The 17,807-nt window shown below is 43.4% G+C and overlaps 1 protein-coding gene across 5 annotated transcripts in view; it reads right to left on the reverse strand.

The window, feature by feature from the left end:
* The window catches only part of KLF12 (KLF transcription factor 12), a 252,077-nt gene that overhangs the window by 21,425 nt on the left and 212,845 nt on the right, over positions 1–17,807 (reverse strand). For all 5 annotated transcript variants that reach the window (XM_068267857.1, XM_068267856.1, XM_068267854.1 and 2 more), the window contains exon 5: positions 4,722–4,879. In XM_068267857.1, coding sequence (XP_068123958.1) covers positions 4,722–4,879 — 158 coding nt within the window. The remainder of the gene's footprint in view (positions 1–4,721; positions 4,880–17,807) is intronic.

Consider the following 17,807-nt stretch of genomic DNA (forward strand, 5'->3'; position numbering starts at 1 on the left):
ATGCAATATGTTATATGTGCTGCTCTATTAAAAGGTCATTCATTTATAAATATATATAAATGAAGCAGCCTTTCACTAAGTTTATTTGTGGTTCTGAAAGATATTGTTACATTATTTTGTGCTTGGCAACATCCTTTTTATGCCCCATTGTGAGTAGGTAAGGCTGCAGTGTGCTCAGAGAGTGGCTAATGTATTAAAACACAGGCCTGTGCTCTTGCTTGTCTAGTTTCTGCATATCTTAGCAGTGAGGTATGCTGGCAGCTTTGAGAAATTTAACTCAAAAGGGCAGTCAGGTGTACACAGCGAATGCCAGTATTGATATGTATGATAAATCACTTTAACTGCAAACTTTTGCTGTTTGACTGGTAAGCACCTTTGGGTTGGCGTTAACAAGGAGCCCATCAGAATTCCTGCAGGACTAGGCGCTGAGAATTATTGACAAAAACATTGCATCTTTACCACTCAGAAAAGGGAAACAGAACAGAACTTAGATTATTTGTAGCTTAAACTTAAAAGGTTCATCAAAAACAATAGAAATAATGTATCTTGGTGTGAAACATCCCATTTTGTTATTAAAGGTTATTAAAACTGTAGTTATTTGATTAACACAGAAAAAGAGAATTTACACAGTGCGAAGGAATACTAAAGGAAAGGGCTTAAAGGGAACCTTAACTGGCGAGCAAAAAAAAATTCACTTACCTGGGGGCTTTCCCAAGCCTCCCGCAGCCGTCCGGTGCCCGCGTCGGTCCTTCGGTGCCCTCCGGTCTCCCTCCGCCGCTAAGTTTCGTTTTCGGACGACTGCCAGTCGTCCTCGGGCCTCTTCCGCACTCCTCGTCGTAAACTGCAGTAAAGCGCGTCCGCATGACGCCGAACGCGTCATGTGCATGACGCCAAACGCGTCATGCGGCGCGCTTTACTGCAGTTTACGACGAGGAATGCGGAAGTGGCCCGAGGACGACTGGCAGTCGTCCGAAAACGAAACTTAGCGGCGGAGGGAGACCGGAGGGCACCGAAGGACCGGCGCGGGCACCGGACGGCTGCGGGAGGCTTGGGAAAGCCCCCAGGTAAGTGAATTTTTTTTTGCTCGCCAGTTAAGGTTCCCTTTAAATAGGTTGTACATCTAGGACAAAGACATAGATAATAAACTATTCAGCTTTATGTAACAAAACAAATCGTTATGGTAAGGGTGAATGAATACATACACCAAGAAGCAGTATTGAGTAGCCTTTGGTTTTGGTAGCCAGAAGTACTCCCTTAGTATTAGGTAGACAGAGAGGCCCCCAGTATTAGTAGTCAGAGGTGTCCCTAGGATTAGTAGCCAAAGGGGTCCCTAGGATTAGTAGCCAAAGGGGTCCCTAGGATTAGTAGCCAAAGGGGTCCCTAGGATTAGTAGCAAAAGGGGTCCCTAGGATTAGTAGCCAAAGGGGTCCCTAGGATTAGTAGCCAAAGGTGTCCCTAGGATTAGTAGCCATAGGGGTCCCTAGGATTAGTAGCCAAATGGGTCCCTAGGATTAGTAGCTAAAGGGGTCCCTAGGATTAGTAGCCAAAGGGGTCCCTAGGATTAGTAGCTAAAGGGGTCCCTAGGATTAGTAGCCAAAGGGGTTCCTAGGATTAGTGGCCAAAGGGGTCCTTAGGATTAGTGGCCTCCAGTATTTAGTAGCCCCCAGTATTGATAGCCAAGGCTAGCCCCCAGTATAGGTAGCCTGAGTGCCCCCAATATAGTTAGTCCTCCAGAATAGGTAGATGTCTTTTGAGGGTGCCAAATTAGTGCCGCTATAGCCGTAATTCACATAATGGCCTATGGCGGCACATGGTGTGCCCAAATTTCCCTGTGCCCTTTTGTGCTGTCTCGTTCCATGAGGCCTGCAGTAGACTCCCATGTTGCTGGCCCCTGAGACCTGGCTTCCCCTTGGCTACAAGTCCCATAGCAGCTGCTAATGTTGCTATGATGAGCCCAACACCACTGGTGGATGACAAAACAGTCTTCCATTGGTTAGAGACATGTGTTCAAATCATTATATATAATTTCAAGAAAAAAGTCAGGGGCACTAAGCTCAGAGTGTCATGAATTGCCATAAGCCCTGGAGAAGGAGTGGTCTATGAACTTGCATAAATATTGGACAATACTGACAATCATTTGTTACTGAAATATACACAGTAGCAAATAAGAAATCCTCCTCGAGTACATAAAAAAAGTAGAAAATGTAGCCTAAATGCATATGAAAAATATATACAGTATGCTTGTTTTGAATCTGATGCCTGTAGCACAAGTCTCTCATAAATAAAAATGCTGGGGGTACATCACTCACTGTTTGCAAATAATGTAACAATATAAGATTAATGTTCCTTTATGTATCAATGCAAATAATTTGTATATATAAAGTCAGCGCAGGTCTATAGTAATACAGCTTTCATCATTTTTTGGTATACAGGATCTTCGAACAAAAGGGTAAAGAAGCAAGGCTTACCAGATTCCAACAACCCACATTATAAGGTTGTAAACGAGTTTGATAGGTGGTCCGCAGAACTTTCAAATGGTGTCGTTTCACCAGCGATGTTGCACACTACAGATTCCTCCGGAATATAGTAGATATCCTGAGACCGCAGAGACTCACCAAAGGGGAGTCCAGTAGGATAGTGACATGAAAGAGATATACGGCACATCTAAGTGTAAACCGTCTTTATTACATAACAAGTAAAACAATTAAAAACAAGGATAAAGGAAAACTCACATACGGGGCCCGTGCACTGGGAACCCCGAAAAAGTAGCGCGCATAAAATGGTCAATAGAAGACCTCAAATAAAATGGTGCCGCCTGTCGCCTTCCCTTCCCCTTTCCCATGTTAGATGTGCCGTATATCTCTTTCATGTCACTATCCTACTGGACTCCCCTTTGGTGAGTCTCTGCGGTCTCAGGATATCTACTATATTCCGGAGGAATCTGTAGTGTGCAACATCGCTGGTGAAACGACACCATTTGAAAGTTCTGCGGACCACCTATCAAACTCGTTTACAACCTTATAATGTGGGTTGTTGGAATCTGGTAAGCCTTGCTTCTTTACCCTTTTGTTCGAAGATCCTGTATACCAAAAAATGATGAAAGCTGTATTACTATAGACCTGCGCTGACTTTATATATTCATTGCTTGTGTGGACTTTTGGACATTGTCCTTCTCGGCTGCGGTCGCCTTCTGCCTTGGCGCTGACACTTGTTTTTTATTAATGCAAATAATTTGAGCATTTAAACAGGATTACATTCAGAGGAGCCAGAGAAATATAGGCGGAGAAGAAGGCATATTCGCAAAGCTTCGGTAAGGTTGCCATGTGCAGACAGCACACAGCAAGTTTATTGTTACTCACCCTGACAAGGTAGCACCCATTGCGCAATTAGCGCAACATGTGCTCGCTAGTGTTGCTAAGGTAAAAGGCATTACGCTTGCACAGCATGTGTTACTCTAACAATAGCCTGAAAGATCTTCCATACAAAATTCATACTTATAAAGGAGTTTACTATTTGTTTGCATCATATCATGCCATAAAAGTAGCTGGTGAACGATTAGTAAATACATAATGTGATTGCATGGTCACACGTATAAATAGGATGCATTGGATTTTTCTCTGCATCAGTCCAGGTTGACTTGAATTTCTGCTAATTGTAATTTTATTAAATAAGGCCATAACAACAAACAAATTTTTTAAAAAAAGAGTCGAAACTAAAAGTACTCCAATCACTCAATTTAACATTTACATTTTTTTTAATTGTTTAAAACTTTTAATTTAATTATTGGTTTCAAAACACTGCAATATAGATTCAGTAAGTCTTTTTTCAAGCGCTCTTTTTCATGGGCTGGCAAGGAATTTATAACCTCAAGATGACAATATATCTCCAGGCATTCCCAGCATTATGTATTTGTATAATCGCGTTTGATGTTTTCAGTAAAAATAGCAATGATGTAAGAAGTTCAGATCAAACAAAATAATTATAATTAAAAACCCCTATTGTTTCAACATCAAAATAAACCTCTTGTAACCCACAGTTATGTCAATATACAGCTTCATATGTTGTTCTATTGCACCATCTAGTGGCAATACAAGCAGTTGCAGCAGAAAACATGGACCTATTGTAATTTAAAACAATCATGTCACATGCACTAAAGAATAAGGCACAATTGAAAGCCAATAATGCCACTGTAAAGAAAAGACTTTTCCCACAGTGTCGACGAAGACACTAAATGCATGGAGTTTTTTTTTCCTGTATGTGTGTGGGTTTACTTGGTGCACTGTGCTTATCTCCCACATTCTAAAAATACTCATACATTAATTAGTTTCAGCTACAACTGGCCTTAGAGTATGGCAAGGACTATGACCATGGTAGAAGCCAGATTGTGAGCTTCTCTAAGAGACAATTATTGACAATTAATAAGGCTATGTACTCTGTAAAACACTGAAGAAGGTGTCAGTGCTATATAAATGCATAACCACGCTAAAATATGTAGCAACGCCTTACTAACTACAGGTGTAAAACACCAATCCCTGCTAAAAGTGTTCCCAGTATGCTAAAGCTTTCGAGCTTGCATGGAAGCATATGGAATTGTTTCTTAGTGTCATCTCTGCAGCCACACCAGCCAAACATCTGATCAGTAGTAGTGGAAGATGAAAAGACACTGGCGGGTAGGTTTGGTTAAACCAATATAATCATGTAATTTTGGGATAGTACTTTACCTGTGTGGGTTCTCCTATGTGCCTTCAGATGAGAACTCTTTGTGTAGACTTTGTTACAGCCTTCAAAGTCACACCTGTGTATTCTCCTTCTTCTAGAGTCTGGAGATTCTGACCTGCGCTGCCGCCTTGTGCTTTCAATACTGAATGGTGAAACTGAGCTGAAACACAATAAAAACACGTAACTGGTTTAATGAGCAAAATGCATAACAGGCTAAAAGTTCTGTCAGCCCTGCTTATATCCTGTCTACAATGGGATATTCTATGTAACTGTAGAAAAAGAAAAATCATCCCGGGCACCTTCCGTCCAGTGTAATTTATTGTTGCAGAAAGTGACAGACATCCATCCGGATAGTGGATACCACAAACAATGACTACCTCATCCTGGTGATGTTCAAAGGTGATGGTCCGGTGGAGGTGGAGGAGCCAGGGCACAAGGTGGGACAAGCGACGGCCGTTTCGCGTCTATACAGACGCTTGGTCACGCTGCGTACCACTTTACTGGGCACACCGTTAGCTTCCGGTATATCACGGGGATACTCTTCCGGAATCTACGTGTGCCGTGTGTGATTGGAGGAAGAGGATGGAGGAGGCCAGGGGGCGTATGCGTACTTGGCAAAAACTGCTAATCCCAGAATGCTCAGCGCGCAGTCCCTCCCGAAGGGGCTGGATGCGCGGCAAGGCTACGCCCATCGGGTTAAAGCTTATGGACACGTACAGCTGCGTGTAACAAACACGCCCACCGCGTCCATGCCTCAGCCTCGGCGTACATGGTGGCCATGGTAACACTACCACAGCCAACAGGCCTAACTGGCATATAGGGGAGGCGTGAGTTAACGTCTCCCCATACTTGTTAATGGCTAGCAGAGACACCGGGGGGGCAACATTACAGCCCACCCATGAGTCGCCAATAGCGCAGTACCTCCTGCCTCCCATCACCCTCCTAGGTGATATTGTGTCAATGTGACATAAAACCTAACAAGAAGGGAAGTCTCACATGCAGCAGAACAGTCTACCCAAAAATTGGTACATACCTACAACTCTAGGAGAACAATTAATACTAGGGAGACGCACCAGTCCTATTCTTAGGGCATTACAGAAGTGAGGAGGGACAGGCACATGGACATTGTCAAAAATGATAACTGGCAATATCAGAAACTATGGGCAATCACATTTGGAACATCATCAGCAACAAATTAACACCATACAAAACACCCCCCTCCCCAAAGGGCCACAGCTATAAATAACATATATAGGGACAGAGGACAGTTTATCGTCTCCATTATTGGACTCAACGGACTCAAGGGTCCAACATACAAGCCAGTTCGATTTTATCATTCAGGCCTGCTGGGCCCAATGCATCAGTCCGTAATATAATACGCGTTTCTCTTCTGAGGAGTAATTTATCCCTGTCCCCTCCCCTTGTAGGGATTTCCACCTTCTCCAATACCGCAAAGGTTAAACCCTGACTGGACTTTCCATGTTTGTCCCGCATGTGTGTTACCAATCTTGTACTGCTCTTCCCTGCCTTGATTGTACTTATATGTTCTCCTATCCTGACATTCACAGGCCTTGTGGTCTGTCCTACATAAAAAATTTTTGCAGGGACAGAACAGCACATACACTGCATAAGAGGTTTGGCAGGTAAAAAAACCTTTGATTTTAAAATCTATGCCCCCCACCTGAATGTGTTTTGACATAATCATTTTGGGGCAAAACTTACAATGTCCACACTTGAAGTTTCCTACAGGAGCATGTCTATCCAACCATGACTGTGATCTAGGTGTTATAAATTCACTCCTGGTAAGCATATTAGCCAGGGTGGGTGCTCTTCTGAAAACAACTCTCGGGGGTCCTTCCAGTTTCTGGGACAATTCTGGGTCACCTTGGATAATATCCCAATGCTTAAAAATACTCTCTCGAATCTTAGAAGCCATGGGGGTGTAGTCAAAGGTAAAAACCAGTTTTCCCCTCCCATCTTGTTCCCTTTTGTTCTTATTCTTCCCCCTCAGAAGTGATGTCCTATCTTGTTCCTGAGCTCTGCATCTAGCTTTAATCAACATCTGCATGTCATATCCTCTTTTTTGGAATCTATTTGTCAAATCCCTGGCCTGATCATCAAAGGTCCGCTGCGAGCAATTGTTCCTCCTAAGGCGTAGGTATTGGCCATAAGGAATTGCTTCCACCACATGCTTAGGGTGGAAGCTTCCAGCATGGAGGACCGAATTGGTCGCAGTCGGTTTTCGGTATCCCTCACTGATCAATTCATCATTCACCACTTTGAGTCTGAGATCCAGAAAGACCACCTCATCACCAACCATTTCTGAAGTAAATTGCATATTAATGTTATTACAGTTTAGATAGTTCACAAAATCCAAGAACTGGGCGTCTGAACCGGACCACACCACCAGGACGTCGTCCACGTACCTGGACCATTGCCTGATGTGCACCCGGAACGGATTAGTATCCGAGTGTACGGTAGACTCCTCCCACGCCCCTAGGAACAGGTTGGCAAAGGAGCATGCCACCGGGGTCCCCATCGCCGTCCCCCCGAGGCCGTTAGGCAGTTGAATGATACACAGACATACCGCCTGCTTCCTTGTGATCCGACCCCCCGGTACCAGTCTGGGTTACAAACTCTCCTGCGCAGGGGGGCCGAGAGGGGTTTCCTCCCCAAGAGATTGGCGGAGGACCTCCTCCCGGCCTTTCCCAGGAAACCTGTGTGGTACCATATTCCAAAACTGCACAAATCTATGGACGCCCCACCGGGACGTCCCATAGTCTCTGGCTGTGGGTCTCTAACCGAGAGACTGTCCAGGTACCTGGACCATCTCCTACGCCCCCTGTTGAAGGGTGTGCCCTCTTATTTGAGGGACACACTAGAGGTTTTGCAGATGGTGGAGCGTGCCACTTGGGTCCCAGGTGACAGGCTGGCCACTATTGATGTGGTCAGCCTGTATAGCAGGATTCCCCAAGACCTAGGAGTCCAGGCCGTCAAACGTTATTTACAACGTACAGGGAAAGAAGACGATTATATTGAGTATATATGTCAGTGCTTACAATTTGTGCTGGCACATAACGCCTTCATGTTTGACGGTCGGTGGTACCAACAGGTCGCGGGGACGGCGATGGGGACCCCGGTGGCATGCTCCTTTGCCAACCTGTTCCTAGGGGCGTGGAAGGAGTCTACCGTACACTCGGATACTAATCCGTTCCGGGTGCACATCAGGCAATGGTCCAGGTACGTGGACGACGTCCTGGTGGTGTGGTCCGGTTCAGACGCCCAGTTCTTGGATTTTGTGAACTATCTAAACTGTAATAACATTAATATGCAATTTACTTCAGAAATGGTTGGTGATGAGGTGGTCTTTCTGGATCTCAGACTCAAAGTGGTGAATGATGAATTGATCAGTGAGGGATACCGAAAACCGACTGCGACCAATTCGGTCCTCCATGCTGGAAGCTTCCACCCTAAGCATGTGGTGGAAGCAATTCCTTATGGCCAATACCTACGCCTTAGGAGGAACAATTGCTCGCAGCGGACCTTTGATGATCAGGCCAGGGATTTGACAAATAGATTCCAAAAAAGAGGATATGACATGCAGATGTTGATTAAAGCTAGATGCAGAGCTCAGGAACAAGATAGGACATCACTTCTGAGGGGGAAGAATAAGAACAAAAGGGAACAAGATGGGAGGGGAAAACTGGTTTTTACCTTTGACTACACCCCCATGGCTTCTAAGATTCGAGAGAGTATTTTTAAGCATTGGGATATTATCCAAGGTGACCCAGAATTGTCCCAGAAACTGGAAGGACCCCCGAGAGTTGTTTTCAGAAGAGCACCCACCCTGGCTAATATGCTTACCAGGAGTGAATTTATAACACCTAGATCACAGTCATGGTTGGATAGACATGCTCCTGTATGAAACTTCAAGTGTGGACATTGTAAGTTTTGCCCCAAAATGATTATGTCAAAACACATTCAGGTGGGGGGCATAGATTTTAAAATCAAAGGTTTTTTTACCTGCCAAACCTCTTATGCAGTGTATGTGCTGTTCTGTCCCTGCAAAAATTTTTATGTAGGACAGACCACAAGGCCTGTGAAGGTCAGGATAGGAGAACATATAAGTACAATCAAGGCAGGGAAGAGCAGTACAAGATTGGTAACACACATGCGGGACAAACATGGAAAGTCCAGTCAGGGTTTAACCTTTGCGGTATTGGAGAAGGTGGAAATCCCTACAAGGGGAGGGGACAGGGATAAATTACTCCTCAGAAGAGAAACGCGTATTATATTACGGACTGATGCATTGGGCCCAGCAGGCCTGAATGATAAAATCGAACTGGCTTGTATGTTGGACCCTTGAGTCCGTTGAGTCCAATAATGGAGACGATAAACTGTCCTCTGTCCCTATATATGTTATTTATAGCTGTGGCCCTTTGGGGAGGGGGGTGTTTTGTATGGTGTTAATTTGTTGCTGATGATGTTCCAAATGTGATTGCCCATAGTTTCTGATATTGCCAGTTATCATTTTTGACAATGTCCATGTGCCTGTCCCTCCTCACTTCTGTAATGCCCTAAGAATAGGACTGGTGCGTCTCCCTAGTATTAATTGTTCTCCTAGAGTTGTAGGTATGTACCAATTTTTGGGTAGACTGTTCTGCTGCATGTGAGACTTCCCTTCTTGTTAGGTTTTATGTCACATTGACACAATATCACCTAGGAGGGTGATGGGAGGCAGGAGGTACTGCGCTATTGGCGACTCATGGGTGGGCTGTAATGTTGCCCCCCCGGTGTCTCTGCTAGCCATTAACAGGTATGGGGAGACGTTAACTCACGCCTCCCCTATATGCCAGTTAGGCCTGTTGGCTGTGGTAGTGTTACCATGGCCACCATGTACGCCGAGGCTGAGGCATGGACGCGGTGGGCGTGTTTGTTACACGCAGCTGTACGTGTCCATAAGCTTTAACCCGATGGGCGTAGCCTTGCCGCGCATCCAGCCCCTTCGGGAGGGACTGCGCGCTGAGCATTCTGGGATTAGCAGTTTTTGCCAAGTACGCATACGCCCCCTGGCCTCCTCCATCCTCTTCCTCCAATCACACACGGCACACGTAGATTCCGGAAGAGGCGGGGCTTATCCCCGTGATATACCGGAAGCTAACGGTGTGCCCAGTAAAGTGGTACGCAGCGTGACCAAGCGTCTGTATAGACGCGAAACGGCCGTCGCTTGTCCCACCTTGTGCCCTGGCTCCTCCACCTCCACCGGACCATCACCTTTGAACATCACCAGGATGAGGTAGTCATTGTTTGTGGTATCCACTATCCGGATGGATGTCTGTCACTTTCTGCAACAATAAATTACACTGGACGGAAGGTGCCCGGGATGATTTTTCTTTTTCTACAGTTACATAACGTATTGGCGCTTTCTTCTCGACAAACACCGCAGAGCACACGTCCCAGCAATCGACAGAGGTACCACTGATGGTATGGTGAGATTCTAATGCTTTTTGTTCACTCACATAACTAATGCTCATGGTATAGGGAGTGCCACTCCGGGGTCCCCCTTTTTGCTCTCTTTACACGTACAATGGGATATTCACATTTTTCTTTAGCCACCCTGTGCTGTTAATTGTACTTTATGAAGCTGAACTATGTAAAGAACGAGTATTGGTGTTGGAATTCGGCATATTGCATCCGGAACACACAAATACTCCCAAGCACTGCACTTTAGCACCATTTCAGTACCGAACAAGAAGACAGGGTTCGCTTGCACTCCATGTGACTCCTCCTCCCATCTTCTTATTTGGTACTGAGATGGTGCAGAAGCATGGTGTTTGGGTGTTCTGAATTTGATATGCTGAATTTGAAAGCTAACACTATAGTGAATATATACAGAATTCAACTTCTCAACCAGTGGCAATACACACACATAAATAATTAATATTTAGACAAGCAACAAATAGAGCTATAGACTTAAAGCAACCTTCAAAAAGTTATGAGAGAATTCATTGTATGGTTAGTACTAATGGTAAATAGAACATTAGTATAGAACTGATTCTCTTATTTTTATTTTCAGTTTATGATCTGAATTTTTAAGACACGCGGGCTGGAAACATGAAGTTAACACTCACGTCCTCTGGTCTTCTTGCAATAGAGCTTTTGATCCCACTGGGCTTCTCTGTCTGCCACGCCGGTCATGCTCTACAAACAGGAAGTAGAGTGAGCAGCCCTGCTGTTAGAGAAGTCCAGCAAAGGGTGGAGCTCAATTGCAAGAAGACCAGTGGATGTAAGTGTTATATGTGTGTTCCCAGCCCCCTGCACCAAAGGTCTTATCTGCAATAGGGGTGAGCATAGGAGGGGGGGGGGGGAGATCTGGGGCAGTGAATTTTTGAGCAACGAGCAATCGTTTGTGCAATCATGCAACGTGGGCACAGGTGAGCGCTCATGTGAACATTGTTTGGTGTCGCGCAGCAATAAGTGACTGTTGTTACGGCCGTTAATGTTGTTACAGTCATGGCAGATAAGATCTTTAAGATCCTTGATGACTCAGATTATTTTACTTCCAGTTCATTCCCTTTGTGTGCCGTCGCATGTACCCGCCAGCAGGAAGATGGATTGTGGAATGCTCATCAAGAGGGCGACGACGCTGGATCCATCTCCCTCTGCCGGGTGGTGAGTACTTAGGTTAAAGGATACCACAACTGAAAAAAATGATTGCTGCAGTGTGTGTGGGGTTAAAAGTACATACCATCCGCTTCTCCTGTCCCTCATGCCGGGACCAGCGACTTGCTTGAACCCCCACCCGGATATATTGCGCCCTGTGTGTGCAGTATGTCCTCCCCTCTTCACTTTTGGCCGCCACATAGCGAGTGGCTCAGAATCACGCTGATCCTTCTGTCTACTCTGGGCTGCGTGTGCGCTCCACTACACCAAGCATCACATGCTAATCACACGCAGCCCAGAGGAGACAGAGGGATCAGCGTGCTTCTGAGCCGCTCGCTATGCGCCGGCCAGAAGTGAAGAGGGGAGGACATACTGCGCACACAGGGCGCAGTATGTCCGGGTGGGGGGGGGTCAAGCAAGTTGCTGGTCCCGGCATTAATATTACACTAACGGCGGCAGACGGAGGGGGCAGGAGGAGCGGATGGTATGTACTTTTAACCCCTCACACACTGCAGCAATCATTTTTCCAGTTGTGGTATCCTTTAAGGGGGTATCTGGCTACTTACACTGGGGGGACATCTGGCCATCAATGCTGGGAGGGCTATACATCTGGCTACCTATACTGAGGATGTAACAGGGGGGAGGGGGTGCTGCATGTGGCTAGCAAAGTTTTAATGACAAAATAAATCTCACATCTTTCATAAAGGATTCTCTCTCCCTTCAGACATTACTGTGTAGAGGCGGAAGTGCTGCAAGCCTTAGAGATGTTGGGAGGGCACAATGTTTACACCCTCACCCTGGAGACGATTTATTCGAGAAACTGCCCTGACAACTGGTCACTATTTATCTTACAGTATTTTTACTACAAAGCAGTAAATAAAGAAGGTTTTCAAAGTATGAATTTAGCCAGAAAAAATAAAGAATATGTTTCTGATTAAATGTATTATTTTTTACAGATATAATTAAGGCTAAATATAATAACAGTGAAAACCCCACCATCCATTCCCCATAAACATGTCTTACTGTACAGAAAGTTTAGATAAACTAATAAAGTCATTGTTTTAATTACAACTGTGCAACACAAAAAAATCTAGACATAAGCTAAGAAAACAGAAGTAAAAATTTAGCAACCTATCATATTTCTGTCAAATGAATCAAGGATTCTGAATGATTGCCAGGGGCAATTGCTCCACCGCTGCACCAATCTATATAGCTAAAATACAGTTGCAATTATGCAAAGTGCGGACACACTAAGGCCAGTTGACATAAACTGCACAGTTAGCAAGTAGCAACTGCTCAGTCAACAGCTGATCTGCCAGGAATCCTATATACTAACCAAAAGACTCTGGGTGGCAGCTTAGTTTTGGAGGCGGCACACATGTGTGCTCAGACTTCGGGCGAGATGGGAGGGGGCCCTGCGGCGGTTGTAGTGTGCAATACTTTTGAGAATCGAGGGTTTCCTGGTTCTAAATATAGCTCACTGTATTTTTATGGAAGCACGTCGTACATAAAACACTGGCACATTAACATCATATAAAGTTATAAATGTACTCTAATGCTAGGTACACACGAAACAGATTTATCTGCCAGATCGAATTTTTCCAACATGTCCGATCTGAATTTCGATCGATTTTCCAATTGATTTCCATAAAAGTGAACGGAAATCAATCGGAAAATCGATCAACATTCAGATCGGACATATTGAAAAAAAATCGATCTGGCAGGTAAATCTGCCAGAAAATTGTATCGTGTGTACCTAGCATTATAGTAGACTGCTATGTGCAATGTAGTATTATCCATAACAGTCTTTGAAAATGTTTGTTTAATTAATCTTATCTGAAAAATATGGAATTTGAGGCACTGTATTGCGTTGCCGCTGCATGAGTTCGGCTACTAGTAAAAATATTAATAATTTACTTTACCAATATTTTACTATGCACTTTCCCGGCACTCATTTTCACTTGAATTAGAACTGCATTGGGCACCCAACTCGCCGCCAGGGTGCTCGATTTCTGATGCTTTGTGCAAGCATCTATCAGATGCCTGCCGAACCCCGCACACAAATCATCTGCTTCAGAAATGTGATTGGTAGCTATTAGTCACTGCATTTTGCATGACCTTGTCCAGATGCCTTGGCCATTTTTCATTTCAGAATGATATGGTGACTACTTCTGCCTTATTACTTTATGGTAAGCTATACAGTATCACTACACAGCTCTACAAAGTACATACAGTATACTCAGCCAAGTGCCTTTCTCTGAAAATCATATACTAGATAAGCAAACTGTATAACTGTACTTAAATGGCACTGCTTGTCACCACACAGAAGAGTCCCCAGGCCACATAAGATAAAGATGTTGACTTTTCAAAGTCGTAATTGTGAAAATGATATAATTTGCACTCTAAATAGTCATAATTACTAGATTAAATGTCACAATTATGAGAAAAAATCATAACATTGACTTTTAAATGACGTGATTGGTAAAATAAGGTCATAATGTTGACATTTTGAAGTTATAATTAAAAGATTTAAGTTTTGTGCGCATGAGTATCTATAAAGAAAAGTTGATCCCTGTGATCTATTATTCAAGAAAATGCTCACAGTATACACTGGTACTGCTGATGACAGGCTAATGTAAGTCAATAGCATGAGAACAACTATACTGGCTCTCCTGGAGTTATTTAAAATGTTCACAGTACAGAAATGTGTACATGACTGCAACAGAACAAATAATAAGGCCCTATTCGCGGTGTTACCCTTGTTATCCTGGCCCTGGCAAGAGTTATAAACTGTTACTACTTTAGCAGATGGTGTTTAATAAATCCAGGCCAGGTTTACAGAATCCGCTACTGTATGCTCTGCTATGATCTCCAGCTCAAGAGAAGCTTGGTAAATCAGGGCCATTGTGTACCAGATGTGTGAACAGTTCAAAGTAGTAGGAGATAACAACAAGGTACATTTCATGGATTATGCACAGCTTTTCACAGTCATTGCTTCTGAGTGGTGTCACCCTAATGTTAGGTCTACATCTTCAAGTCCCTCTGCTTTCACAACAAAGCTCTGTATAGCCTTGCAGAATCCGAACAGAAACAGACATCAAACAGCCAAATACAGCTCTCTCCATTTTTATTACCAAGGCTAATTTTCCAAAAGCATTTACGGGCTTCAGGATCCTAGACATCAGGGGAATAAAGGCTGACATTTTCCTACATTAGAGAAGTGGCTTTTTATCAACAATGGGAGAGCCTATTTCAGGCAATCATTACTTATCTCACGCCATGTTTACATATAGAGACGTGGACACATTTATTGGTACCCTTCCTGAGAGAGTGCTTTAGGTCTTCTGAAAGGAGGTTAAATGGAAAATACTTGACTTATGTATACCGGCATGCCATCAATATTTCATACAATAAAAGCAAAGCAAGTGAACCTGATGTAGTAACACCAAATGCTAGAATTAAGAGTTGGTGTTTGTTGAAAACAAGGAGGTAATGCTGTTGTATTTATTCTTATAATGCATATTTTTGGTGGCCTATTCATAAGGTGGTGTGCTTGTATTTTGATTACTGATCTTCATGGGGTTAACTCCCCATTTGCACAGCACCAGGTTAAATGTTGCAGGTAAACATTTGACAAGGTGGGCAAAACCATTTATTTATAGTATTCTTGATTGTTCAAGGCATGCAATTTTTTCCTCACACTATATAATCAAGAAAAAAGTGCCAGGCAAGTATCACAGTGTCTAGCCATATGAGAAATATACGTCTTTACCATTATAACTGAGGGCAGGTGTGTGCTAAATTTTCCACCTGCACTGGCCACGTAATAATGCGTATTGCAAAACTGAGACTGGTGTTTATTATTAATTTTTAATATATATATATATGTGTGTGTGTGTGTGTGTGTATGTCAGTCTGCAACCTTGTTAAATAACTCTAATTATCAGTTATATAAACTGTCAGCTTCAAAGAGGCCAAGAGAATTTTTTACACTTTATAATCTAGTGAGTTAAATTTTAACTGTGAAGGATGGACAGCAGCCATGTTAGTGTGATGTAAAATCTAGTTCATTAAGCTCTCAACAATAAGAAATGATTACCTTTTGAGCTTTTTTTGGGCTCTTATTATCAGGCTTATTTGCACAGTCAGATAAAAGTGTTTTCCCCCACTTAGCTTTCAAGAGAGCCCAGGCTGCATTCCACTGCATTTGTACCACCTTATTTGCATATTTAAAGCAATGATCTAATAACCCATGCATAGAAAAGAAAACAGTCAATCACTAAGTAGATTTGATACTATATGTACCTATGTTTATCTTTGTCACATGTCAGTTCAAATACACTTTAAAGAAAACATGAGGCTAAAAGTATAATTGCATTTTTACTTACCTGGGATTTCGTCCAGCCCCTGGAAGTCCATCTCCCTTGCCACAGTTCCACAGTCACCAAATTTTCAGTGGTCCCCTCTGTAGCGGCTGGTGAAGAAGGCTCCCGGCCACTGGAGTGTGACTGCGAGTGGCCCCGGTCGGGTCAGTGGCTGATATGCAAGAGGCCACAGAAGACTTGGTGACTGCAGAACTGCGGCGAGGGACACAGAAACTTCCAGAGCTGAAAGAAGCCTCTGGTAAAAATGAAATTATACTTTTAGCCTCACATATCCTTTAAATTGAATGGTCCTTTAAATAAAATTGCTAAACTGAAGAAAAACTAAAGAGAAGTAAAAGATATATAAATATCTACAGATTTTTTTTGTGTATACCAGCAAAGGGATATTGGACTCCTGCCTCTGTAGGTGTTAATTATAAATTCTAACCATACAATCTAAAAATAATTCAGTATAAAGCGTGATTCATTTGTCTCTGATACTGTGCTGTTCTCCTGATTAATAATCAGCATTTATCATCTAGCCAGATTATTGAATTACAGAGCATTTTAATGTGATTAGAAGTGGCAACTTGTGCTAAATCCCATCTGAACTGGGTTACCATCAATGTGAGGCAATGAAAAAATACAAGAACGCAAATAATCGACTGAATGGCAGCTTAAAGAAAAGAAACCAATAACATGATGATTTAAAATGACCTCCACAAAGTCTTTCAGCATTATTTAAAAAAACTAGATGGCTGACAATGATCAGGATTTCTGTGCAAAAGGTGATCCAATTAATTGTCATAACCTTTTTTTTTCCTGTAACTTGCCAAAATGTGTCATGCACCTTAATGGGGAGGGTGCAGCTGCATTGGGGGAGAAGATGGCTAAACGGTTGGAGGAGATTTTAAACTAGGATCTGGGGGGAGGCGGGTAAAGTCTCAATATGTAGACAAGATAAGGTAAAAAGACAGTGGGAGCCTAACATTATGGGGGGTGGAGAGGGGGGTGGGGACAGTGTACAGAGTAAGGAGGTTGGTAAAACTTGAAGTAGCCCATTTCATGTAACCAAAATTGGAAAATTTGGTGGTAAAAATATAAAATGGAAGGTAACCAATGCTCGGAGCCTTACAAATAAAATGGACGAACTAGAGTTCATTCTGATTGACAAAGGCTATGACGTGGGAATAACCGAGACAAGGATGGATGAAAGCCATGACTGGATAGCAAATTTAGAGGGATACAATGTGTTTAGGAAGGCTAGAACAGGAAAAAAAGGTGGAGGGTTTTGTCTCTTTGTTAAATTATTTTACAGCTGTCCTGAACAATGAGATGGAGGACAATTGTGAAGAGGTGGAGTCCGTTTGGGTAAATATTCATGGTGGAAATAAAGGTTGCCAATTGCTTATTGGGGTATGCTACAGACCACCTCATATTAATGAAGCTGCAGAACTGCGATTACTACAGCAGATTGAAAAAGCTGCAAGTAAAAATGAGATCATAGTTATGGGTGACTTCAACTTCCCAGACATTGGCCTCTATTCACTAAGCTTATCTCCTGTCTTTAATAACTCTTCTAGAGTTGTTACCATGGTGATAAGGCATGTAGTATTCAGGAAACATTTTACCTCAGGCAAACCTAAAGTTAACTCTTCTGTCTTTAAGTTAACTGTTTAATCCTTAAAGAGAACCCGAGGTGGCATTTCATTACGTTAGTGGGGCACAAAGGCTGGTTGTGCACACTAACACCAGCCTCTGTTGCCCAGTCGTGTGCCTCAAAGACCCCCCTGCTCGCCGCTATACCCCCGCAGTGCTGGCGACACGCAGCGTGTCACCAGCACAATGTTTACCTTAGCGCTGTCTGTCAGTGCCGCTCCCCCGACTCCTCCGTATCGCCGCTACCCGCCCGCGTCCCTTCCCTCCCACTGATTGGAGGGTGTCCCACTAACGTAATGAAAGGAGGAGAGGAGGTAAATTAACTACAGAAGAGGTAAATTAACTACAGAAGAGGTAACGTAAGGAATGAAGAGATAAGATAACTCTCTTACTGTGTGGAGG

This window comes from Hyperolius riggenbachi, chromosome 2, assembly GCF_040937935.1.
Source record: "Hyperolius riggenbachi isolate aHypRig1 chromosome 2, aHypRig1.pri, whole genome shotgun sequence".
NCBI classification, from domain to species: Eukaryota; Metazoa; Chordata; class Amphibia; order Anura; family Hyperoliidae; genus Hyperolius; species Hyperolius riggenbachi.